Below are 26,750 nucleotides of genomic sequence, written 5' to 3'. Positions count from 1 at the left end.
CAAAATTCTAGCATTTATTAATTTCTAGGGTTTAGAGGCCACCCCAAATCTGCAACAATATATAAAGAAACAGCAAAAAGCACTTTAAAACATGAAAATATTGGCACAGCATAGGACAAACAAATGTTAAGCCTTACTCCACAGCACATATTAAGGCCTAACTACAAAGTAATGACAAAAGCATTCCCTTAGGAAAAGATTTACTATGAAAAAATAGTGACAGTCTCCTAACAGAGAGGAAACTTTGCCATGCTGGATGATCACAAGTACTGTAATGACCTTTGCATCCTATTCTGATAGTCTTGTGGAAAGAGAGAGAGAAGAAATGATCTGCTTCCCTGGCACAGAATTTCAAAGCACTTCGCAGTTGCTATGATCTAAAGTTTGAAGATCAGAGTGAGATTCACAATCCCTCTCTTTGGAAATCTCCTAAATGAGAAATGCTGAAGTTTCCCCTGAAGTTTTGCTGTCTCGCTTTCTTTTTCTTCTCAAATATGTTACTAAAGTTCAGCAAAGGCACTCTGCACATGCCCAGAGAAATATTCATCTTTGTTATTACTTTATGAGTTCTTGGGGCTTAGCTTGGGTATTAAAAACCTGTGAATAGGTCCCTGACTCTCTCTAAATGGCACCACACTGCCTGGTTTCAAGCATTGTTTGAAAAATTTTTGACACCCTGTGTAGCCCATTCTGATATTTTTTGGAGGGCATGTGTGAAATGATTCGCCGTCTTCCATTCTGTAAAATGGCCCACCCTCTTCCGTTCAGCATCACCCATTACCCTTGATCCTAGCCACATGCAAGTGTTACGTAATATGTAACAGCAAAGCGGGACCATCCACTTATCGCATTCAGGAACTGGTAACAGTAAGCAAGTCATAAATAAGTGAATCAATAAGCTAGGATGCAAAGGTTAAACGACTGTGTCAGCTCAGTGTTATTTGCCACATTATTTCCTCATGGAACAGTGAAAGGAAGATACATTGCAACAATTAACGAAGAAAAGTGGATGGTCCGCTTTCCTTAATTTTTGGATTTCTTTTCCATCTGCCCAATGGCTTTCTTCAGGCAGTCCTGTACCTGGGTGCCTTTCCTCTTGCTGTCAGCAATTCATGTTCAGGCACAGAATTCAGGTCAGTATGTTTTCTGGGTAGGGGAAAAAACTCTGATTTGGGTTGGTTTGATTTTTTTAATATGAAAGGATATACCAAGTAGAAAAACAATTGCCACAGGTGCTCTCAATGTGCAGCACAAGTTGGTACCTGTTTCACTGGAAGCATGTCCTACCACATAGGACTCTTTGATAAGTGTGCCTTGGATTGCAGCCTGAATGCTGTGCATATTCCAAGCACAGGCTGTAGCATGGTTTGGTTCCTGTCAGCCAGAATCTATATAACCTTTCTAATATTTTAATGAAAGATGTATTTTGTAACAGACCTTTGAATGGCCAAATTATCACACAGGCAAAAAGATGGCCATTTCAAAAGAAAGGGCTTTTTTCTTGTTAATTATCATTTGAATAATTGGTTTATAATTAATTACATGGACAAAAAAAAATAGGGATGAGGTGAATGATGGCACTTTTTTGACTATGATGTCTGGAGTTTACTTAAGAACTGGAAATCAGATAAAGGAATTAATGATATGAAGAGGAATCCTTTTACACGATGTTGGGTTTGTCCCAAGTTATATGGTTATAAGATGTTGGCAAAGTTAACTACAGTATTTGCTAACATTTGAAAGACTATGCCTTCACATGCCTATATCTAGATATTGTGGGAAAGAAAGCTTATTAGGCAGATTGTCTTACACCTGCCTGTTACTGAGTTCAGGGGCGAATCTGCTATGAAACTAATGAAGCTTAAGGCTTCAGGGCCCCCAATCCTGGAGGGGCCCCAGAAGCAACTTAAGTCCACATTGCTTAAAATCTTTGGGTCTAGTAGACCCAATTTGAGTCACATGACTCAAACTTCTCCTTCTCCTTCTCCTATATTTTAACAATCCCAATGTTTGAGAGTCAGTAGCACAGATGTTGTAGAGGTGTGTGATCTGTTGTGGAACAACCCCATTGAATAGGATAAATGGGGTTACCCAGACCTTGTTGCTGGTTACAAAGGGGTCCCCATGACAGTTCAAGTTCCAGGGCCCCCAAAATGTAGGTCCACCACTGTCTGAGTTTATATGATATTTCCTATATATTTGTCCCAGACAAATTCTTGGACTAGAATACACAAAGCACTAGTTGATCTTATGCCTTCTTTTGACTAAGCTTGTGCTTTGGGAGATTTAAAATATTGTCTTTTGTTTCACTAGATTGTGGTGTGCAAGATAACGTTGTTAATATCCAAGAGAATAATCCTCCTGGGGCTTTGATTACCAACATTAACGCAGTTGACGGTGTCACAGTAAGAATTAACCCATTGGTATTGAACGGTGACCAGTTTGAGATTCAGAACTCACAACTGCTCCTGAAAAATTCAGTGGATTATGAGGTAATGAACTGGTATGAAAAAGATGCAGAAATATGGCTGGGGGGTTAATAGCATAGAATCAGAGAATCTCAGAGTTGGAAAGTTCCCCAAGGGTCATCTAGTCCAACACCCTGAAATGCAGGAATCTCAGCTAAAGCATCTATGACAGTAATGGTAGCCAGTCAGACTCCTATCTAGAAACGTGGTAAGGTGAGGTGGAAGTGAATCAGGGCAGTACAGTCATAACCTGAATATAGCTATCCAAATATGTTAAAGCTATTTAATAGCCTTAATTAAAACATTGAAAACAAGTGCTTGCAAATGTCCATTCTCTCTGAGCTTGTATATTCTTCTGGCCAGAGCAGTGTAAGGCAAAGGACTTACTTTGTTGCCTGAGGCAACAGACAAGATGGCTTCCCCTCCCTGTTCCATAAAGTGTTCCTCAAAGTGGTAGATATGCAAACAGGCTTTCTACCAGGCAGCATACGTCATGTGATAGATTAAAGCCAATTTGCATGCCATCATTACATGCAGGTAACGCTTCTTCATTTGAAGGCTATGGGGTATTTTCAAGTGTGATGATTAAACTACCTCTGAGCGCCTCTTTCACTTTTTATGTATGTATGAGATAGTTACTAAATAGAGAACCTGGAGTGGAAGAGAGGCTTTTGTAATTCAAACAGGAATTCTGGTCAATGTTGGGGGTTTTTAGTCACATTCTAAACCTATTTTGACGAAAAACCTTTGTGTGAAAACTACTAGCAGTGATTCTTAGTACAGTGGTACCTTGGTTCTCGAACTTAATCTGTTCTGGGACTCCGTTCGACTCCCAAAACTGTTCGAAAACCATGGCACGGCTTCCGATTGGCTGCAGGAGCTTCCTATACTCAAGCAGAAGCCGCTGAAGTTGCGTCGGATATTCAGCTTCCAAAAAATATTCACAAACCAGAACACTCACTTCTGGGTTTGTGGCATTCGGGAGCCGATTCGTTTGGGAGCCAAGCCATTCGAGAACCAAACTAAATTTGTTTAGTTTATTCTGATGTACACCATCCTAACAGATCAAGATAGGCAAAAATGTTAAAAATGTCTAATTTTTTATTATTATTTCACATATCCTCATAGCTAATAATACTTCAGCCATCAAGTGCTTGGGTGAACAGGAATGTTTTCATATTCCTCCTGAATGTTAATGATGAAGGCAGATGTACTTCAGGAGGAGGGCATTCCATAAACAGGGAGCCACTACCAGGAAGGCCCTATCAGGCAGCACCAATAGCTAAAATAAAAATAAATAAATAAAAAATTGTTCCAGAAAACATGATTTAATTGAAATCATTTGTTTTTAATACAGGTTTCAACAGCGCTAGTTGTAGAACTACAGTGCTTCAGAGCGGATATAGTCGTGAGTAATATCTGAGATGCTACTTTGTGTTGTTAGATGTTGCACAAAGATAGTGGGAGACACTTCTTTGCAACGTCATCTAGGTCCAGAGTTTTTTCCCAAGAGAACCACATTCCCTCTGCAACTAATCCGCCAGGGGCTGCATGCCAAGTGTGGGTGGGGCTGAAGCTAATGGTAGACATGGTCACACACACCTTCTATCTCCGATACACCCTTTGCCTCCTTCACCCTCTTCTCTTTCTCTCCATCCCTTGTCAATGGCATGCCAGGGGTGGGGCCAGTGCTCCCCCCCTCCTCAATTTTGTTTGATAATTTCAATTTTCAAAAAACAGGTGTATTGTATAAAAAAATGTCAAACACAAAACACTTGAAACTGCTAAATTTATTTTATTTTATTTTATTTTTTAAATAATATTTATTAAAGATTTTTTTAAATTATAAAAAAGAAAAAATAGAAAAAAAGACAAAACACAAAAATGGAAAGAAAAAATACATCCATCATTCTCAAGTTTTTAACTTTCATTACCTTCTTTCTTTGACCTCCTCCTCCTCCCCTTTCTTGTATCCTGGTTAATAATTATCACAGCAAATCCTATCCATAGTTCATAATATTTTGTCCTTACATTATCTTGATCTATTTTCATCTTGTCTTATAGCAAACCTTAAAACTTAGAACTTAAATCTTATTTTTACCGACTTCTCATAACCATACCATTAACGTAATTCTTTAAACATTTTTACTAGAACCAAGTAGTTCCCCTTCAACATTTTTCTAGCATTCATCAATTATTTTAAAGCAGTCCTAGTGATAAAAGAAAAACAAGTAAAACAATCCAATCTTCATCCAGCGTCCCTTCCTCCTGGTTCCGGATTTTGTCAGTCCTTTTTGTCCCATTTATCTAGCGCATTAACCTGGTGTCCTTATATCCGAGGCCCTCAAGTCTCTTCCATGTCCCTTCCGCGACTCTTCTTCATATTTTCCTTCCACTCATAGGAACTCCAGCTTAGTAATATTTTTGACCCTTTTCAACAAATCAGCCCCATTTCCATAGTCCAGACTAAACTCCATGTGATATTTAAACACCTGTTTCAGATTCCCTCCAAAATTAAAAGCTCCCACAGCTCCAAACATCTGACGGCCCATTACCAGACTCAGAAAGTCCCAACGTCCCGGCATGGGAGGGTCATTCCAACCCCCCATTTCCAAACCAAACCTAACTTTATCTTTCCAAATCTGGTTTTTTCCAAATTCATTTATCGAATCCAGAGGCTCATGATCCTGCAGGGCCCCAGCTCCCTCCATTTCTGACACCCAGGGTTCAGCAATATCCTCTTCTCTCATCTGTGCTGTCATGGCACACTCCTGTTTTAGTTCCTGGGTAGGCTCCATGTAGTTTCCTACTGCCTGTTCAAAATTTCTGGTCGCATTAGTCATCAAGCCCGTCTTCTGGCTTAGCTGATCCAATAGGGCATTTATTTTACAGAAAGCACCCAACAGAGCTTCTGAAAACATTGTCCTGCAAGGTCACAAGTCCTTTCCCACGATTGTAATCTGTAACAGCTGCAAGCTCCTGAAGTTGGTTACAATTTCACAGTCTCCCTCTAGGGGGACAACTTGTTTATTCTTTCTTTTAAGAACAATAGCAACAAAATTTCTTTTTAAAAAATATTCAGACAATATTTGTTCCTTTAACATGCGAAAGGAAACAATGGAGTCACTATGTTACTTTTCTTTTAACTATCTGTCAAAAACATTTGTCTCTGGTCAATGAGCTTCAAACGTCAGTCCTGACACTCCGCTCCAGGATCAGGACGGTGGAAAGTTACTTTACTTTAAACTCACTTCTGCAGGTTTAAACAGTCCAAAAAGAGACCCCCCTTCTTCTCCTGCTACCGAAGGGGGGTTCCACGATTTTAAATGATGAAAGCCAATCCTTTAAAAGTGAATTTCTATGCTCTAGTTACGTTGTCTTTGCTTTATTCTGACTACAAAGAAACGGAAGGCTGACTTCCTGTTTAGACCTTCCCGTTTCAGTACCAAATTGAAGTAAATTTTAAGTCCAATTCCTCTCTGCTGGCCGATCCTTATTTAAAGTCCAGTTGTTCAAGTTTTAAGTACTCACGGGTGATTCTTTAGATGCCAAATTGTCCCAGGAAAAAGGCAGCGCTCTCCGGCAACGGCTATGCGGCTTCGCTCCACGGAAAAAGCAGTAGACTCACAGCACCGCGCCACTTCCCCCCTCTTCGCTTCGGAGCCCATTAATGGGTTCCTTTGCGGGTTGGGGGGCGCTAAAGGTGCCCACCGAGTCCCATGGTCACAGGCTTCATCCGCCTGTGATTTTTTAAAGGGTCCCCGCTTCGCCGTAGCGGAAAAGACCCGTTTCGCGTGAAGCTGGTCCCTCCGGTTCAGAGGGAGTCCGCCATTGCCGATGGCGCCACCCCGGAAGTCCCTAAATTTATTTTATTTTAAATTGCAAGAATAAGTAATGCAACATATTTGAATTCGGTGGCACTTGCTTCTGCAGACATGTCTTGGGTTGAACTTTTTGGATTATTGTCATTTTCAAGCTTAGTTCATGTTTGAAGCCAAGAGGGCCACCCAACATTCCTTTTTTTTTTTTTTAAAGACCATAGTTCTAACATCACCAGCATCACCCCTGATTTTCAGCATTTCAACAGTCAATCAATTACTAACATTATTCTGCTTTGCTCACCACCAGGTAAATAGTATTACTGTTGTAGTGAACATTATTGATGTGAATGACAACCCTCCTGTGTTTCCAGAAACCAACATCACCGTCAATGTTCGAGAGGTATGATAATGATGATGATGATGATGATGATGATGTCTCTGCAACAAGTGACAATGGACTGTAGCTATAATTCTGACAGAACCATAATCTTGGGAAGAATAAAACCTTGTATAAACATTAAAATACAAATATTAAGCATAACACAATGAAATAGAAATGATACTTAACCATAACATATTATTGCTATTTCCAATTTAATTCCAAAATAACAAACAAATATCCATGAGAGTTAAGAGAGAAATATAGATTACAACTCTATTACACTATTAAGCTCACTAAAATATTTTATTTGAAACAAGTTCATAAAAACTGCTCAAACAGTAATGTCTACTTTGTGAGCCATAGATACAATTGTATGCAAATTAACGCAACCATGTCGGGGGGGGGGAATATAGAAGATGCCAAATACATTACCACCCTCAGGTCCCCTTCAGTGACTAGTTACAGTGCACAATGGATTTCCAACCTCAAATCAAGAAGTTTGTTCAGAAAATAGGGGTAGCTGTTCATTTAAAATACTGGGTGCGATGTTCAATCAAACTGTTTAAATAACTCTATCATATCCCAGTTTATTTTTATTTAGCAATATTTCTAAAGGGATAGCATCCTAATCTGCTACTAGTATTGTAAAGAACTCATAGGTTGTAATTTATAATGCCGCCTACTTCCTTTGCCAGCAAAATCATGTATCTGCAATACATGAGGTTTTACTCCTTTATTTAATATAAAATACAGAAAACTCTTCTTATAGCAATTTAAACATGAAAAGACTAAATGTAAAATTAGATAAAGGTATCCTCTCTACAATAAAGTTATTAATAGTCAAATGCAAGCTTCTCCTATTCTGATTGAAGGGAACAATAACTCTCTTTTACACTAGATAAGATCCTCATCATTATCCCACACAGAATCTCGTCACACTGAATCTTTCAAATGATGAAGCCAAACACATTCAGTTTTAAAATACAACGCAGACTCCCCTCTGCATGTGATAACTTGTTGTATGGTTCTATTCCATTGTGCCTTATGTGGTAAACCATTAATTCTCTCTCACTTAGTGCAAGGTATAAAGAGGCCAGTTGGTGAAAGACTAGGACTGGACTGGGGAGACCTGACTACAAATCCCCAACGAGCTCATGGGGTCCACTTAAACCAGTCACTCTCTTTCTATCTAACCTGCATCACGAGGTTATTGTGAGGGGGAAATGTAGGTTGGGAGGAGAGAACTATATGCTGCTGTGAGGTTTTTGTAGAAGCGACAGGATGCAAATACAGTATTAAAAACAGAAAAGCATATGTCTACATGTCTATGCATTTAGTATAGTGCCAGGCTAGATGTGAGGCTATAACTATATGAACAAAGTCAACACACACATTTTGGGGGGTTATGTAAATCCAAATAACAGCTGAGGAGGATCCTGGACAGCTTCCATAGGCAGGAATGGAAGTGTTTTCAAAAAATGGCAATAGCAGCTTAGGAGAGGAAAAGAGAAAGAGATGGGACGATCTTAAACTCCACACCTCACGGCACCATGGTCCCCAAGACTCCTCAGGCTTCCTCATCACTGCTTTGCATTATGAGAAAAGCATACATGTCAATTGTGATCCTTTTCATTTTGGCCCAGGATTCTGCAAGGAACTTGTTGCTCCTTTATTCTAGATTGCATTTGAATGTTGTGACCTACTTTGGTTCTTCTGAGAAAATTGTGTGCATGTTACTTATCTGCCTAGTAAATTATCTATCTGCTGTAAATTACATGTGACAAAAAATAGCTCAAAATGATGTTCCTTTTTTTGTTTTGTTTTTCAGGATATAGCAGTGAACACGACTGTCGTGCCCCAGGCTAATGTAACAGCTAAGGACGCTGACAAAGACACAATATATTACAACCTTACAGCAGATCCACCAGTTAGTATATAGTTGGGTGGGGAGTTAGTATAGCCCAGGCAGAAGCAAACTTCGGCCCTCCAGATGTTTTGGCCTACAACTTTCATGAGCCCTAGCTAACAGGACCAGTGGTCAGGGATGATGGGAATTGTAATCCAAAACATCTGAAGGGCCGAAGTTTGCCTATGCCTGGTATAGCCAGTGGTGCAGACAGGTAGTTTTACTGGAGCTCTTTCAGCGGGAATGTGTATTTGTTCACTTAATTCAAAACATGCTGAGTTTGAGGGCCCTCCCATTCAGGGCTCATCCAGACTTCTGCTTGTCCCACGGCTTCCCCCCAGGGAAACCCAATGTTTACCGTCAAATCCGAGCAAACATCAGTTGGGGTTTTCTCCAGATTGACGTTTGCTCCGATTTAGAACTAAAGAGCAGGTTTTCTGAGGGAAAGCAGCAGCGCAAAGGCAAAACCACTCAGACCCACCCAGGCCTGGAAAGCATGGGAGAAGCAGAAAACCACTCAGAGCCATGCTTTCTAGGCATGGGACAAGCAAAAGTGTGAACATGACTTCAGTCTATGGAATGGGGCCCCGAGATTCTGCTCCAAAGCCCGGCACTTGCTTCTCCCATAGCTGCAGCCCTGAATCCAAATAAACATAAAACATTATGCTCTCTCTCTCCACTGTTTTACTATCTGTGTTACCTCATTCCTAAGCTTCCAGCCTACATTGCTTCAATTGCTTCCACCCTCTCTTTTTCTGTGGAGGATGGGGACTCAATTGGTGTCTCAATTGGTGTCTCATCCCCAGTTCTTTTGATCCTTTGATGTCCTAATAGTCCATTAGCCCAGGCTATCACCTCACACCGGAGGCTAGTCCTGGCTTAATTAGCTATTGACACATCACAGTAAACATGACCTTGGCATCATTAGCTTTTGATGCATGCTGATTCCAGAGAATTAGAAGTGTCTAACACACAGTTAAAATACACATGGGTCAAGCATAGTTTTCACACTCTAAGCCTTAATTAAAAGGATTTAAATGAAAACTCCATTGTACCAGTAAGAAACCAGAGATCATATACTTTCCATAACCCAGTCACTTTAGGTGTCGAAACATGCAACAATAAGCAATACCTTTGACATTAAACAGTGTTTTTGAAATGGCATTAGGTTCCATATCTGTGATGAAGAGTGTGTCACTATCTCTTCTTGTCTTCTAGGTAGGACTGGAGTATTTTAACATTGAAGGAGTTAATAACCCGCAAATTTACTTGCTCAAAACCTTGGATTATGAAAAAATTAACTACATGCAATTTGTCTTATATGCCATGGTGAGTTTTATCATGAGCAAAATATGTGTTTATTTGCAACTGCCCTGCTGCACATGTGTTTCCACATTCACCACATAAATGCCCTTGTGCTTTTAGGGTTGCCACTGGCAATCTTGACAATTGCCAGGCCCCCACATCCCAGAAGTCTGGCCTAGGTATAAGAGCTCTGATGCGCGCGCACTGTTCCTTGCTCTGCAAATGCTTTCTCAGTCATTTCAGTGCAGAGATCCAAATATTTAAATAAAAGTGTTTGCAGAGCTTCCCCCTTCACTGAAATGCATAAGAAAGATCATGCTGAAAACATACTTGTTTACCCAGGAGTGTCCTGGCCATGAATATTGGCTGCTACATGCGGCCAGCCACTGTGGTTATTGTATTATTGCAAATGTTATATCATAACAAATTGTGTCCTTTTTTTTTTGCACTGGGTGGTATTCAACTAAGGGCTTCCAGAACAGTGCAAGTGGGTAGGCAGGGAGGGATCGTTCCATCTAGCAACCCCAAATGCTTGCCCTGGTTGAACGACTGCCTTATCTCAATGTTGAATTCCTCCCACTCTTTTTATTTCTGTACATTGCATTCTGTTTTCAACTATAAAGCAGTATGCCAATGTTTTAAATAAATCAAATCACACATTGGTGCTGGACTATCAGTTTCCAGCAGGGTGCACTCATGACCTTTGATCAGAGGTATTGCCTTTAAATGAATTTATTTAATTTGGCTGGTATGAATCAATGCAGCTACTTGAACTCAGAACTTCTGACAAGGTAACCTGCCCTGGTGGGTTTTGCACGCATAGTGCTAGGGATTGTTTTGGTGCTGCTGTTATAATGGACATGTTCCCATTTCTTGTTTTTGTCCTTCATTTTTCTTTCATATAGGATGGGAAGGCTGGTGAAGCTCCACACACAGCCACTGCAACAATAACCATACATATCCTACAGGCTGACCTGAGACCTCCCTGGTTCCAGCCATGCACTCCTTTTGGAGGGAATATAATGTGCATCAATACGGGCTACACTGGCAAGGTCAACATTTCGGAGAATATGGTATGCACAAGGAACCCTTCGGCTGTGTCCACCCCAGGATGCCTCACTTAATTTTGCTTTGCTCCTCTCGGTCCCTATAGGACTCTTTTTGTCTTTGCTGTCTATGGACTCAAAGATCAGTCCAGGAGTGCCCTGGAACCAAGCAGCACCTCTGCCTGCTGCATCAAACCTGGAACAGAATTGGTGCCAATACCAAGAGGGCACTGGCTATTCCCAAGAAAAATAGCTGGGGCAGAAAAACTTCTACACAACATTACAACTTTTACAACCCAACTAAACAACCTTTGCATGAGGCTCAAACTACATCTTTGGTTCTTGCCTCCACTTTCCTTTAACCCATTGCAGTCTATGGCAAAGGATGTCTAAGCAAAAAAAACAGCAGACAGAAGCTGCTTTGGCCATTCCCTCCTGTCTTAAAAAAAAAAAAAGCTCAAAACATGCCCTTGTTGCTTTTTTGCCCACAAGGGAGAAAGAAATGGGGTTCTCATATCTTTCCCCCGTGTCTTTCCTTCCACACATGAAAAGGCAGTTTGGGGAGGGCAATATTGAGTCGGGAAAGTGGCAGAAGGGGGAAGGGTTAAGCAGCCAGCCAAACTTCCTGTTACCTGCAGAGAAGCCTATTAGCCATGCTAGGGCTGCTGCTCGCAAGTCTTCTGCTTCACTCCAGATCAATGCCAGCAAGTCGGGGTTTGACTCCAAACAGCAACACAATGAGGAGTGTGCTTTCATACAACAAGCGGGGTTCTGGAGCAGACTTTGCCTGTGTGGTGGGTATGCTATGAGCAGCCTACCCCTTCCAATAAGCATCTTCTTATGCATAAGAAACGGCAGTGACAAAACAATACTTCTACGTGTCATGAAATTAGCTTCTACTACCAGGAAATGGGACTCTTTTGGTTGTGGCTGCCACTCCTTTAGGCTACAGTGGCTGCTTCCTGCTCATGGACTTGTTGTTCGCTAGGAAAATAATAACCTACAATTTGGTATGTAAGCACACAGCTTGCATTGAGGCTGGAGGCTACATGCAAAATGGCAGGTTTCATGTCAAACTTATTAGGGAACCTTTTTAGCATGAGAGATAGAGAGCAGCAATGATTGCAGGCTGGTGTGGGGAGTAAGCATGGGAACAATAGGAGTACACAGCATCTTCAACAGGCCAGGACCTCCGAAACAGCCAGAGTGAATGTAGCCACATCATTATCATCATCATTAAATTTATATCACTCATATGTGAAAAAGGCTTCATCCAATTCATCATCAGCCAGCTGCAGCATCAGCTCTATAATTTATAATTTGTTTCAGATATGTTGTTATTGTAACATCTTGTTAACTAAAAGCCAGACTCGTAACGGCTGAAAGTACCTGAAGTGAGCAAATGCTTTGATTTCTGGAAACATCTGAAAATGTTTTACCTTGTTTATTGCAGAATGAGTCTTTGGTCTTGGAGCCAGGACCCCTCTCTGCTATTGATGGGGACAGAGATTTGAATGAAAAAGTAGAGTATGCAATTGCTGATGGTGAGTAGATTACTCCTACCCACGGAGGGGGGGGGAGTTTTGGCTGCCAACATTTCCAGGAAAATCAAGGCTTAGTTAATAAATCCCTGTGTAGCCTTTTGAGTTTCTATGTGTTCTAAATAAGCTACTCCATGTGGCAGGCACAGGTGCGTACACACACACACACACACACACACACACACACTGAGCCTTGTATCCCAGCTGGTAACATGGGTCATCAGCTACATCCAGCCTTGGATGTGATGGTATCAGAGCCATGAGCGTAGCCAGGATTTATTTTGGGAGGATAAAACTGAGCTATCTGCAACACAATCACTCAGTTAGATAAGTATTTTTATTTATTTACTTGATAGGGGGCAGTTGCCCACCCCACTCCCGTGGCTACAGCCATCCCATTCTTTCTTCTGGTGACCAGAAGTTCCAATTACTAATTTTCCCAAATTTCATTAGGAAATGACGACACGTTCTCAATAGACAAGGATTCTGGGGAAATAACAATGAACAAGACTGTTAACACTCTGAAGACTTTCATGTTGTATGTTGTGGTAAGTCTCTTGGTGATCTGTGTTGATCAACTCCTAGCCGGAATATGTGTTTACCAAGGAGAAAAGAGCTAGCTCAGCTCCCCTCAAACTGGTGCCCTCCAAGTGTTTTGGACTGCCATGGGCTGATGGGAATTGCCATTCAAAGGATCTGAGGGCACCAGGCTGGGGAAGGCAGAGCTAGGCTGTGAGAAATGTCTCTTAGCCATTCATTAGATCAGGGATGGGGAGTCTGTCGCTGTCCAGATGTTGTTCATAGCAAGCATGGTCAATGGTCAGGGATGGTGTGAGTTGTAGTCCAGCAACATCTAGAGGGCCACTAGTTCCCCACTCCCACATTTACCGGTAATCCATGATAAACTGGATCTAATCCTATAGGCCTTCAAGGATGAGCAGTCTCAGGCCCACAGTCCAAATTTGGCCTGCCAGGTCTCCCTATTTGTCCCCCAGACCTTGCTCACCTGCCCCACACCTGATATCATCTGCTGGTGTGTGGGGAGTTCAGGCCTGCTGGGTTCAGGTGTACAGGGCAGCTTCCTGAAGAAAGTGAGGCTGAACTGCCCACGCATCAGCCGAATGTGTGCAGTTTCGAAACCAGTGGTTTTGAAAAGTTCAGTTCGCTAACTTGATTCAAAATGGTGTCCAAACATAGACAAAACCCTGCTTTTTGATCTCAGGAGCCATTATGCAAAATTTGCATATGACCATGTTATGAGTCTGGGGCAGGGTAGGCTTCTATGCTGAGAGACCCTTCTAAAGCCTGGATCCAGCAAGTGTATAAATCTAAGCAAGGATTCAAATTCTTGGAATAGCCAGGCTAGTTTCTCAATGAGGTAATGGCCTAAGTTTGGATTGTTATGGTAACAAAGGAAGTGGCTCTGTGCCAGACAGCAAATGGGTGGGGCTCCCTTCCCCAACTCTCTGGTAGTTAGAAATACAAATGCCAAGCTGGAGAGTCGAGTTACCGTATGTGTGCTAGAAACTGGAACCTTCAAGGCTGCAGGCTGGGGGGGGGGGGGCGGGGAAAGAAAGAGCTATGTTTGATTTCTGTTAGAACCCAAGGTTATGGCTACAGTAGAAACAAGACCCTTTTTGGAGTGCTTAATAGTGTTGACCCATCCATCACAGGATCAGATTGTACATATATGTGTGTAAACAAACCATATATCATAAAGATACAACAGTCTCCACTGTCCCTCAGTCAAAAGGAAACAGGAACCCTGGAACTCCTGAAATCTTGCAGTACTTGGAGATTGGGATGGCATGCAGCAATATCTTAAGAAGTGTCCAAGTACATAGAGTGGTATTCAAGGACAGGGTGCCAACTGTGCAAGGATATCCTCTCGTGAAATGAGGTCTCCCCCTCTCCCTCCCCCATACCCTTCCAACTCTACAGCTAGAACTCTAGGATGCTATGAAACATGCCCCTGCCTTGGAACAGATTCAGGAATCCCTAGAACAGAATTAGGGTGTGCACAGATTTCTCCTTGCGGAACAGATCATTCTCTCCCGTGCTATGTTGGATTCTACCCACAGTGAACAGACAAAGAAACAGCTTCCCAAAATATGTAGTAGGAGTTCAAGTGCTTGGTTAAAATGTTGCTCACCTCAGTTCCTTAGATTAAGAAATGTAGGCTACAAAACTGAATTTCTGCATTTTTGGCAGAATGCCAAAAGGGACAATCCTGTCCCCTCAAGAGTCTACTAAAAGGTGAAGCACTCCACACTCGGTGACATTGTAAAAGCCAGTGGCAGAGAGTGGAAGAAAAGCTTATCATCCCAGATCTCAAGCACATACTCCACCCCTACCCCGTGCTTACTTTCTATTAAGTCATTTTGCATTTTATCCCTTGAGGAGAATGACTGTTTTTGTGCTTCTTGCTCTCTCTTTTTCCAGGCTTTCCAGACCAACAATCCATACAGATATTCCCAAACAACAGTGGAAATCAAGGTTGTGCGTAGAAATGACCACAAGCCGTACTTTGAGAAAACCCTCTACGCAGGAACTGTGTCTGTGGGCCTGCCTGTTCCCAGCCTGGTCATGGAGGCTGGGAGACCTTCAGTGCCCCTGCGCATCTTTGCTGCGGATGATGACTTCACTGATGTATGGAACTTTAGATGCCTTTGAAGGTCATTGGGGTGCCGGGCAGGGGGAGGGGGGCAGAGATGTTAAGATACTAATAATGATATCAGATATGGTTCCTATATGAGGTTCATGCGAGTTAATGCATGAAGGGTTAGAACGACCCTCATATCTCTTTTAGCATTATGATCTCATCTCTGTACTTGTGCAAATCTTCAAACCCCTGATCTGCATATGACCTGCCCACGTTGCCTCTCATTTACCTGTCTACAATGAAATAAAAACCACCTGGATCAAGCAATCTTTTGCAGGCACCAAAAAAAAAAAAATCAAAAAAAAATCTGTCATGAACATTAAAAATTAAAAATTATTTGGTCAAATATTTATTTACATTTTATGCCCTCTCCTTTCTTCCATAATGGAATGCAAGGCAACACAACACAACACAACATACATGGGGCTCCCAGGCCATTTCCCAGCCAAGCACTGGCCAGCTGAGCTTTTACAGCATAACTGTATCACATGCCCTGAGATCATGCCCTGGGACCATTTTCAATTTGGACCTTTTGTCAAATAAATAATGCTCTGAAATTATGTAATTCAGAACTTCCTGATAAAATTGGAAGTAAGAAGTGGTACAGTTTATTCAGTTATTTTATCTTATTCTGTGTTGAAGGGGTTGCAGAAATGAGGATTGGAGGGGGGGCAGGTACATACCCTACAACCTGGAGGAAATAATCGGGGCAGGCTGAAAGGAAACATGCTGAAAGTGTTGACAATAACAGGGAAGCCGATACAAACAAGGCCACAACCAGGACATTGGCACTGGTGACTAGGTGCATATTGCATAGCCAGGGTGGGAATGGGGTGGAGAGCATAGGGGCAAATTGTTGTCTGGCTTCCATGTGCTTAATTAAAGTCTATTTTTATATTCTCCATTCACAGAAATTCAATCCTGATATCAAATACCAAATCCAAAACAGCACGAATTTCACAGTTACCGTAGATGGATTTCTCCTGACTGCTGTAGTTTTGGATGTGGCCTCCACCGTCACCCTTTTGGTAGGTCATCTTTCCCCCAAAATTTGTGTGCTATATTAATTTGATTGTAATGTCTGATGTTAGAAAAAGGCACCAGAGGGCCCTTTAAACATGGGCTGCTGTCATCATAATTTCTCTCATTGTTATTTCTCACTCCAAGAGAGTCTGGTCATGGATAATTTAAAGTGGACAAAAAAACCAAACACAGAGATGGGAGCCAGGACACGATAGTTATTTACCGTATTTTTCGCTCTATAACACGCACCTGACCATAACACGCACGTAGTTTTTAGAGGAGGAAAACAAGAAAAAAATATTCTAAACGAAACAGTGGATGTATGATTTTTGTGGTTCATGCTGTGGCCACAGACATGTGATCTGACGGTGAGTTTGGGGTAGCCCAATGCAAAAATCCTGAGGATCCATGTGGATCCGTGCTTTGTAACCACGTTTTAAGTGGGGAGGGAAGGAAAAGAACTCAAGGGACAAGGAGCACGCGTGGGGTGTGTGGAGAAGGATGCTGCTAATAATGCAGGAGAGGCTCCTCTCTGGCTTTGCTCCTTTAGAACAAGCAGGCTCTGCGTCTCTCCCTCCTCCCCGGCAAGGAAACCATGATAGTAACCACTCTGAGACAAATCAAGAAAAATTGCGACCAACACTCTCCCCCAACAAGCGCAGTGAGGTCAAAGCACACACACACACGCAGAGAGAGAACTGGCCCTAAAGTCACAGGGGTGCTGGGGGAGTGAACGGGAAGCAAGAAAAGGAGAAGGAGCCCTCACACACAGAGAGACACACAGAGTGTCATTCTAAAGTCGCAGGGGCGCAGGGAGAGTGAACAGAAGCAAGAGAAGGAGAAGGAGCCCTCACACAGACACAGACACACAGAGTGTCAATTCTAAAGTCGCAGGGGCGCAGGGAGAGTGAACAGAAGCAAGAGAAGGAGCCCTCTCACACACACACAGACACACAGAGTGTCAATCCTAAAGTCGGAGGGAGAGCGCAGGGGCGCAGGGAGAGTGAACGGGAAGCAAGAGAAGGAGAAGGAGCCCTCACACACACAGAGACACACAGAGTGTCAATTCTAAAGTCGCAGGGGCGCAGGGAGAGTGAACAGAAGCAAGAGAAGGAGCCCTCTCACACACACACAGACACACAGAGTGTCAATCCTAAAGTCGGAGGGAGAGCGCAGGGGCGCAGGGAGAGTGAACGGGAAGCAGGAGGAGGAGAACGATAGCTCAAGCACACACACACACACAGCCCCTACAGTGGCTAATCCAAAATCGGACAGCAAAAAACTGCAGGCAGGGACAGAGAGCATGGGGTTGTTTTAAAGCAGCCAACCCCGCTCTGCTTCTCTCCCTCCTCCCGGCTAGGCTGGCTGAAAAGCTTTGCTGCTACTTAGCAGCTCAGTGGGGAGGAGAGAGGAACATAGAGGACGGGGTTGTTTTAAAGCAGCCAACCCCGCTCTGCTTCTCTCCCTCCTCCCCGGCTCCGCTAGCTGACAGGAGCCGCTTACTGTTTCAAAGCGAGCCACGGACTGCTCACAACTGCAGCAGATTCCCCCGCCATCTGTAGGCATTCGCTCCATAACACGCACAGACATTTCCCCCTACTTTCTAGGAGGAAAAATCTGCGTGTTATGGAGCGAAAAATACGGTACATTCTGATCAGGATCACATTTGTTTAAAAAATGTAACAATATTGGCAATATTTGTTCCAAAGACTCCGGAAACACAAATTAGGAAAGATTATGTATCTTTTATTAGACCAAGTTCTGCAAGCTTTTGAAGTACACCGGCATAGGTATATATGGTAAGATTTCTGTGTAACTCAAAAGCTTGCATTCCACAGCACCAATAGAAGATTGTCTAATCTTCTATCCTACCTATTTTATGTTGCTTTTCATAATAAATAGTGGCCTTGCTCTATTTGAGTGCTGTTGTGAGGATATTTTAATGAAAGCAATCAACAAAATGAAACAGGAAACCCTTTCATCCTAATTTTATAAGTGTGTGTGTAGGAGTCATAATTGTGCTGCCTAGCTTCACACACTTGCCAGACCTATCTGTGAATTGCATATGTAGACATCAGCTGTATGTTCTGCAGAACTGGAGTGTATAGATTACACACTCCAATGCACAGAAGCTTGAACTGTTCAGAGCCTTTAACTAATTTAGTGCCTTCATAAATGAATTGATGGAATAAATGTGTTTATGCGAAGGGTTAACATCCACTTTCATGTCTGCACAGGCTATTGCTAATGACACAGCTACTCTGCAAGAGGACAGCACCCTGATAACTGTAGATGTCAAGCCTTTAGAAAGTAAGTTAGCACATACAGCGTAGATGAAATATAAGGATCACAGATATTGCTCAAAAAGACTAAGGCAAAAGTCTGATTCCAGATTATCTCTGTTTGGGGTGGGAGGCTCAACCACATACCAACAAATTCAGTTTACATATTTAAAGTGTTTTGTGTGTGTGTGTGTGTGTGTGTGTGTGTTCTTGCTCAGCAAACATACTTTCAAAACAATGGGACATACTGTACTGCCATAAGGAAAGTGATAGGAAAATGCAATGGAAAGTGCAGGATAATAATTGCTTTGCTCAGCCAATGTAAGAATAACTACTACAATTTTATTTTATTTTATTTTATTTTATTTTATTTTATTTTATTTTATTTTATTATGTGCCACCCATCTGACTGGGGTGCCCCAGCGACTCTGGGTGGCTCCCAACAGAATATTAAAAGCATGATAAAGTTTGATACATTTAAACTGTACCAGGTTTACCACTGCCTTGCCCCTACCCTTCTACCTCCTGGTAAGCAGCAGTAACGCAACCAGCCAGAGGTCAGGGGAGCGCTGCCACCCTACCATGCCATCCTCTTCTGTTTGATGTGATGTTGTATAACCTCCCTGCAAACAAAACAGAATGAAGGTTCAATAAATATATGACATTATATAGCCACCCCAGAAACTTTGTACAAACCAACCAAGATTAATGCTCAATTAACAGGCCAAGGGAAGTTACCTCAGGGAAGGCGTGTTGTGCTATATGGCTTAAGGGACCTTAGCTTTATTATTGGCCCAGCAAAAAATCAATAGCAAGCCTGAAAGCCTAATTTGGACAATCCAAATGTGCCCTTACAAAACATTTGGTCTGTGATTTTGGATCTGAACTAGTCACTAACCCCTTTTCCTAGCATAAAACTAAGGGTATAGGTTTTCTTTGCCAACAGCCACAGGGTTCTGATAAAATACCTGTTGTCATGATTTTGTCTACATGGGATCTATAAAGGTTCACCATCTAGGGGCTGTTACAATATTGTCTCCATTTTATAATGGTTTTGAGCCTTAATCTGTGTACATTTCATATGAATAAGGTGTTCAGTTTCTTGGTGTAAAGATACAACACTGAAAAATAACTAATACCATGGCCTAATGCATTTTCAGCTCCGACCATTCTTCCTACAGCCATCACTACCACAGGGGCAGGGACCACTATTTCAGATATTTCAGATTTACCACCTGGGACAATCACTACTCTTCCTATAACACCTTCTGCAAGTACAACCAGGAATACTGCCATTACAGAGAAGCCTGCAACAGGCCCAACATCTGACTCAGTCATCCCTCCTTTTGTAACTACAACAAAGTCTCCCATAATCACAGGTAGCACTTTAGAACCCCAGACCGCCAGTTCTCCCATCACTGGGATAAGCCAAGCAACAGATAGGACTGATGAATCTACTGCTGAAACAACTTTTCAGTCTGGAGTAACTGTGCCTTCCATATCCACGGCAACAGGGGGAACGGTCCAAACTGTTACTTCAGCTTCTTCTCAGACTGGAACTACCACCACACATCCCATAACAGATATAAGCCCAGCAACAGATAAACGGTCGACTGCAAATACACCTTCTCAGGCTGGAACTACCGCAAAGCATCCCATAACAGGTGAGAGTCCAGCAACAGATGATATAGGGCAATCTACTACCAAGGCACCTCAGACAGAAACCACCAAAGTAACTGATACGACTGTTTCTTCCACTGTTCCAACACCTCTCTATAATGGAACAACCACCTATACCACAGGAGATGCAACTAGAACAACCACCCTATCGATAACACCTTCATCTTCTGACAACCAATCGACGTCCAATCCACGAGGTAATTCATCTTATAGACTATCAGAACCTGTGTCTCCTCAAACACCCACCACCACAAGTTGCCCAAGACATAGAGTAAACGTGTTATTCAGAGGCAGACTATACTTGACATTTGTCACGTGGTTTGGTCCTGCTGTTGTTTTCTTTCACAAATAGCCAGCGTAGGGGGTGGGGCCCCATGATACACAAGAATGGTGGCTTTAACAGTCCCTTTTAGAATCCGTCCCACCCAGCGGCTGTTATCCATCAATAGAAGAAAACTTCTTGAGATTGTTTCAGGGGATTGTTGTTGGAGAAGTGTCTAGGTCTGGGGCCTAGGCCATGACATTAGGTATTACATGCAGGGATCCCAATACAGCTAAAACTGATTGTGAAAAACTTGAAACAAATGCTTAGTCATGGCTTACTAAAATTCTGCTCCTTTGAACGGGGCTTAAAAAAGGTAAAGGGCCCCTGATAGTTAAGTCCAGTCGCTAGCGACTTTGGGGTTGTGGCACTCATCTCGCTTTACTGGCCGAGGGAGCCGACGTTTGTCCACAGACAGTTTTTCTGGGTCATGTGGCCAGCATGTCTAAGCCGCTTCTGGCGAAACTAGAGCAGCACACGGAAACGCCATTTACCTTCGCACCAGAGCGGTACCTATTTATCTGCTTGCACTTGGACGTGCTTTTGAACTGCTAGGTTGGCAGGAGCAGGGACTGAGCAACGGGAGCTCACCCCGTCGTGGGGATTCGAACCGCCAACCTTTGGGCTTAGTCATGACTAATTTTAGCTGGATCAGGGCTAGGGTGGCATCAAAGTGACTAGAGATAGTGTTGCTCACATTATTTCTCTGTGTAAGGTAAGACCACTATACCTCCTGATGCGTTTGAGAATTGGTTCACACTGAAGTAGTAAACCTGTGTCTGGCCTGTACCATTTCAGGTGGGGAAGGGGTGGGAGGAGACCCATGTGACCAAATGTTCTGCGAGACAGAAGAGGCTCAGGCAATGAATCCTACTGGAACCTGGCAGAACTAGCCTAGCAGGAAAAATAGCAGGGAGTGTGTATGGGTTGGTCAGGTAGGTTACCAGGGGGAGGGAGTGGACCAAAGAGTCCAGCTGGTCAATGCAGAGTCTATTAGCTCATATGGCATGTTAGGTCAGGTGTGCCCAGGTGTGAGGGCTCACCCCCTCCCATTCGTATTGGGCTTTGCCCTAGAATTCAAGCCTGGGATCCCCTGCATGTGAAACATGAGCTATCCATCCCAAATAGGCCTCTTCCTAAAGCCCCTGAACCCCTGGTATGTGTGATGGGGTGTTGGGGAAGTAGGTGGAAGGCAGATAAATATCCCATATGTGTCTAATGCTTGGGTGTTGTGTGGAACTGCATGCAGTGCATGTTTGAGTATGTATGTATGTATGTATGTATGTATGTATATTTAGCATGCAAAAGATGTGTGGTTCAGTAGGGTCTCTCTCCCCCGGGTGGTGCTAAAACTTCCTTCTACTGCTTCTTTGGTGTGAACTCCACTGGAAGCTGTTACTGTTATTGTCGGGGCTTCATGAGATGTATTTTTTGCAGATAGAGCAGGGTAGAATCCAGTTAAGAATGGGTAAGCAAAGAGGCAGCAGAAAGCAACAGACTGAAAATATTATTGACAGGTAGGACAGAATGTGCCAGAGACTTTTAAAGTGAAATAACAGGTTCAATAACAGGGGGAAATGAAGTCATAGAATGGTAGAGGTGGAAGGGACCCCAAGGGTCATCTAGTCTAACCCCCTGCAATGCAGGTAGCTTTCAGAGCAAGAAGGAAAGCAATGTCAGGAATGGGCATTATACCTTTGTGGAATCCAAGGCACAATACATTACCCCTGGGAAAATGTAATTCTTCCGCCATCAAGGTGGCCCATTGCTATCTGAATGCAGAGTGGAAGAATGTAGTTGCATATCACTGCATATACACCATACATTTAAAACACATGGCTCCCCCCCCCAAAAAAAACCAATTATAGTGATTGTGGTTTGCCCCTCAAGAGCTACAGTTTCCAGGATGTGGTGTGCGCGTGTGTGATTTTAAATGTATGGTGTTTATTTAGGCTGAGTCAAGGGCTGACATCAGGAACACAACCCCACTCTTCCAAGGCCTGCGTCATTTGCTGACCTTTGAAATGTTTTGTTTTCCATAATCCCCCCCTCCAACTTCCCTTCTATAGGCGAGAGGAAGGAGGGAAGGTAGGAGGGCAATAAAGTTTGCAGGCTATTGAGAGACTGGTTTCATTTTTTAAAAAAATCAATAGAGGCTGAGCTCTCCATTGTTGTATCACTCAAACACAGGAGCGCTCCTTTTTCTCTCTTTAAAAAGAGGGACAGTGCCAACCCCCCGTGCACCACCATTTTGTGGACCTGTTGGCTGAGGCTGATGGGAACTGCAGCTCAACAACATCTAGAGGGCCAAAGGCTCCCCATACCTGCTCTAACCCACCATGGTTTCCACCTTTGGCTGACTGGCAGTGGCTCTCTAGGGTCTCAAGTTGGGAAGTCTTTTTGGACCCTGCTGCTGGAGAGCCTTAAATTGCATTTAATTAGGCCCTTCTGCCTGCAGAGTATGTCATTTACCACTGAACTAGGCATCCCGCTTCTCCATTTTTTAAAACTGAGCCACCCTTCTGGCTTTTGCTCTCTCCAAAAGATTGTTTTATTTTTAAAGAGGGAAAAAAGCCCTAATTTAATAAGTAGCAAGAAATAAACCACATCAGCAAAATGCATTTAAAGTGGCAAAACAATTGTAACATCATCAACAACAACATTTTACTATTTATACCCCACCCATCTGGCTGGGTTTCCCTAGCCACAAGTGTGGGGGGGAGTTGGATATTGTCTTGGAACTTAAGGTTCCAGAACAATAAAAAGTGTCAATTTTTAAACGGATTGATTGGGTTGTTTCCAAAAATGGCTTCTCGTGAAGTCAGCTTAAGAATTCGTGTAATATATCATTTTTTCCTAAATCAGTTAGCAAGCAGTATCTTGATTCCAGCACTTCTGAAGTTGTGTGATACTGGCTATTTTTGAGAGGTGAAGTGCTAGTCCTTTCACTTCATATTAATGATAAACTCTTAGAAGTAATAGAAACCTGCAGGCAATAGTCAAAGTCCACGCTGCTGGAGATTACAGACATGAAACTGATAGCTGGTCATGGTTTTACTAATCGCCACAAAGCTTTAAAACGATAGCTTGGTAGTTAATAGGGATGTGAAGTGTGAAATGAGAAAGGGCAAATTCCTACGGCAGGCAAATCCAAGTCAACCTAAGAAAACCCTGGCATGTGTTTCCGATTGGATAGAAACTTGGAGCATAGCTATCTGCTGGTGACTAGTTCAATGTCAGATACATTAACTGAAAAGCTAGGGATACTTTTAGATATACTGCGTCTTGGAATCTGGAAGAGACCATCAAGGAAAGAGGAGGAAGTAAAGACATTGCAACCTCTAAAACCTGTTATCCACACCCACCTGTCTTACACCTTAAGTCTTATATTGACATTCAGGAGGATGTCCCCGCGCCCAATGATTTTTTAAAATTGTTTTTCATTTAAATACAAGAACAGCACCTACAGTAACTACAGTAACTTGTTCAGTGGTACGTTCTTATTAAGTTCCATATGCAGTACATAGTACGCAAGCAGTACATTTGTTTACTGTATGTATTATCCATTAAAGTAGCCTCTCCACAGAGATTGTTGTTCTGAGGACGGAATAAAAGTATCTTTTTATAAAAGAAAAGGAAGGAAGGAAGCCAAGTCTTCCCGAAAGTGCCTACCCTTGAAGTGCCTTTAATTACCCTTCTGTGGCAAGCAAGGCATGCCAATAAAGCCACATTCCAAATATTATTTAACCAGATTTCAATGGGGATTTCTAGAGATTGTTTCCAATATCAGGCTATTGTTTTATGTTTTTGTTTTCAGAACAGAGTTGTCAGTATAGAACAGAGGACATGGCTGCTGTGGGCACCACTTTGGGATGTTTACTGCTAGTCACATTAGTGCTGCTTGGACTGGTCTCCTACAAGTATCACAAACTAAAACAAAGATATGGAGAAGACACTGAAGTAAGTGGACCTTTTGCTATACATTGATTTTGGAGTGAGAGTACAAGCCTTAGTTGTGAAGAACTGCAGTGCAGGAATTTGTGAGCTTTTATGCTTTTATCATGTTCTAACGATGGCCAACGACAACAAAAATACCCAAAGAAAGATGAGAGCCGTATGCAATGAGTTGTTGGAAAGTCACACCTGTACATCAGTTACAACATCACACAAGCTAGTATGTTGAGCTGGGATTGCAATTTGTCAAGCAGAAACAGAAGGAAAAGTTGGTGCTGCCATGTGAGCATCAGCCACTACACAACATTTGTGAGTTCTCAGCATATTGCATGAAGCATTTGTATGTAATATGTAAATATGTAAACGTGGCAGACATACTAAGCAGAAATGAATAGTGTGATTTGGCTAATCATTAGATTGAATTATACCACAGGGGGATTAGGCCCAATCATTTCCAATGTGGGTGATCCTTCTCTACGCACCTCACTTCCCTTTCCATCAGTATGAACAATAAATGTCCCTCTTTTGCAGTCTGTTGCAGGCTTGATCAACAGCTGCATTGAAAGCGATGAGAAACCTAACTCAGGTGGAAAGGAGGATAAGTTGCCAGCAAGTGTGATGTCTGAAGACGACAAACCGGTTGCAGAGAAGCGGTCAGGCACCCCGTCTCCTTTGGAGGAGACAGCGGGAAACAGCCAGGAATCAGCAGCTTCTGAAACGAACAAGGAAGGTGAAGAAGGCAACGGGGACACAGACAGTGAAAAGGAAGTAAGATCCATCCTCACTAAAGACAGAAGGATGTCAGACGATGGCTACAAAGCAGTGTGGTTTAAAGAAGACATTGACCCAGAAGCTAAGGATGATGTTTTGATGATTGAAAATGACAGCGATACAGAACAGAAAGGGAATGAGAGTGACAGTGACAATGCTGATGACCAGGCTGGTGACGATGAAGTTGGTGATGGTGGCAGAGGTGGCAGTGACAGGTCCTTCACTCTAGGAAGAGCTCAACTCCCGGAAATTGATTCTACTGATGATCTTCAGGATACAGAAGGAGATGGTGTTTTTTTGTAGGTGAAATATTGTCCAGGATTCTGTGATAGAGCTGACTGTTTTAAACTATGTTCTGACCGAGCTTCTGCAGCTTCTTCCTATGACCTCGGCCAATTAATGAGCAGCATTCACCAGGAAGGGCAGTGTGCAACCTTGTCCCCTTGGTAATATATCACACCTTCCCCAAGCATAAAGCTGATAACAACATCTTATGGAATTGTTAGGATCATTCAACCCAAGCATGATAATTAACATACAGCAGCAAGGACCAACCCAAAACAGTTTGATCCCTGAGGCAGCCAATTCAAATGGAGTCACCACCTTCCAACGCGAAATAGGAAGTAGCTTGTAGAAGATGTACCTGTTATCACCGGCATAGTGAGCTCAGCTAGGGTTGCTGCTAGTTTACTTCTAAGCAATGGCTGCTGTTCCACTGGTGCTAATCCTGCTAGTATATTTGGGCTCATAGTGTTCAACATAGAGATGTCCAGCTTGGTGGGATCAATGTGGCCAGTCATCAGCAAAAGCCAACATCTGGAAGAACATAATAATAATAATAATAATAATAATAATAATAATAATAGTGGTTTTATTATTTCCCTCCTGCCCTTCTTGAAAAAGCTCTTTAATGAGCAAAGCTGGGATAGTATTTACAGAAGTGTTATTTCAAACCAGGAGAAACATATTGCTAGTAGTTTATGGGATTGCCATCTCCTTCACAGGACATTGCCAGGACATTGCCAATATGGTCCACTGGGTGGGCTTGAATTCATCCCACTTCCACCGTGGATTGCCTGGGATAAGTTACTTCAAGTCTTCACATGACATGTGGGCTGCTGCAAAGTTGGTAACAAACTAACAGTGCCCTTTGACTACTCAGAAATAAGGCACATTGAATTCAATGGGGATTACTTCCAGATGAGTATAGGATTGCATCCTATGGTTGTGATAATGACCTCATTTTTTCTCTTTTTTCTTTTCATATTTTTTAACATTATAAACATCCATTCAAACCAAATAACACTGATACAAACTTGGGGTTCTCTGAACCCCCAGACTTCCCCACCACCACCATCACCCACTCTGGTTTTCAAAATGTAGATTTTTTTTTTATATTTACCGCATTTGATTACATTTATCTAACTTTGGTTTAATCCTTTTTTTTTTTTTTTAGTCTTTTGGTTTTTGCAGATTACAAGTGTTATGAAAATCCTACTAACGTCTTTAAATCTTTCCAATATTCTTTAATATAATCTATGTACTTTTTCCATTCTGTATTAAATTTGTTTTCCTCTTGGTGTCTGA

At 42.4% G+C, this 26,750-nt stretch overlaps 1 protein-coding gene across 5 annotated transcripts; it reads left to right on the top strand.

Annotated features, from left to right (window-relative positions):
* Positions 1-940: 940 nt before the first annotated feature.
* Positions 941-26,750, top strand: CDHR5 (cadherin related family member 5). Of its 5 annotated transcripts, XM_083603606.1 has the most exons (16): positions 941-1,133; positions 2,314-2,492; positions 3,826-3,876; positions 6,597-6,689; positions 8,500-8,598; positions 9,796-9,906; positions 10,788-10,955; positions 12,382-12,472; positions 12,923-13,017; positions 14,912-15,118; positions 16,043-16,159; positions 18,392-18,464; positions 19,597-20,100; positions 20,239-20,313; positions 24,256-24,398; positions 24,924-26,750. In XM_083603606.1, the coding sequence occupies exons 1-16, from the start codon at positions 1,055-1,057 to the stop codon at positions 25,464-25,466; spliced, it is 2,628 nt and encodes an 875-aa protein (XP_083459732.1). In that variant the 5' UTR covers positions 941-1,054; the 3' UTR covers positions 25,467-26,750. The 5 variants fall into 5 exon arrangements, with proteins under 5 accessions (XP_083459732.1, XP_083459734.1, XP_083459733.1 ...); XM_083603608.1 differs by having other exon boundaries at positions 19,816-20,313; XM_083603607.1 differs by lacking the exon at positions 20,239-20,313.

The sequence above is a fragment of the Podarcis filfolensis genome, assembly GCF_964270895.1.
Source record: "Podarcis filfolensis genome assembly, chromosome: 1".
In the NCBI taxonomy this organism is placed as follows: Eukaryota; Metazoa; Chordata; class Lepidosauria; order Squamata; family Lacertidae; genus Podarcis; species Podarcis filfolensis.
This window is presented reverse-complemented; position numbering and strand designations above follow the sequence as displayed.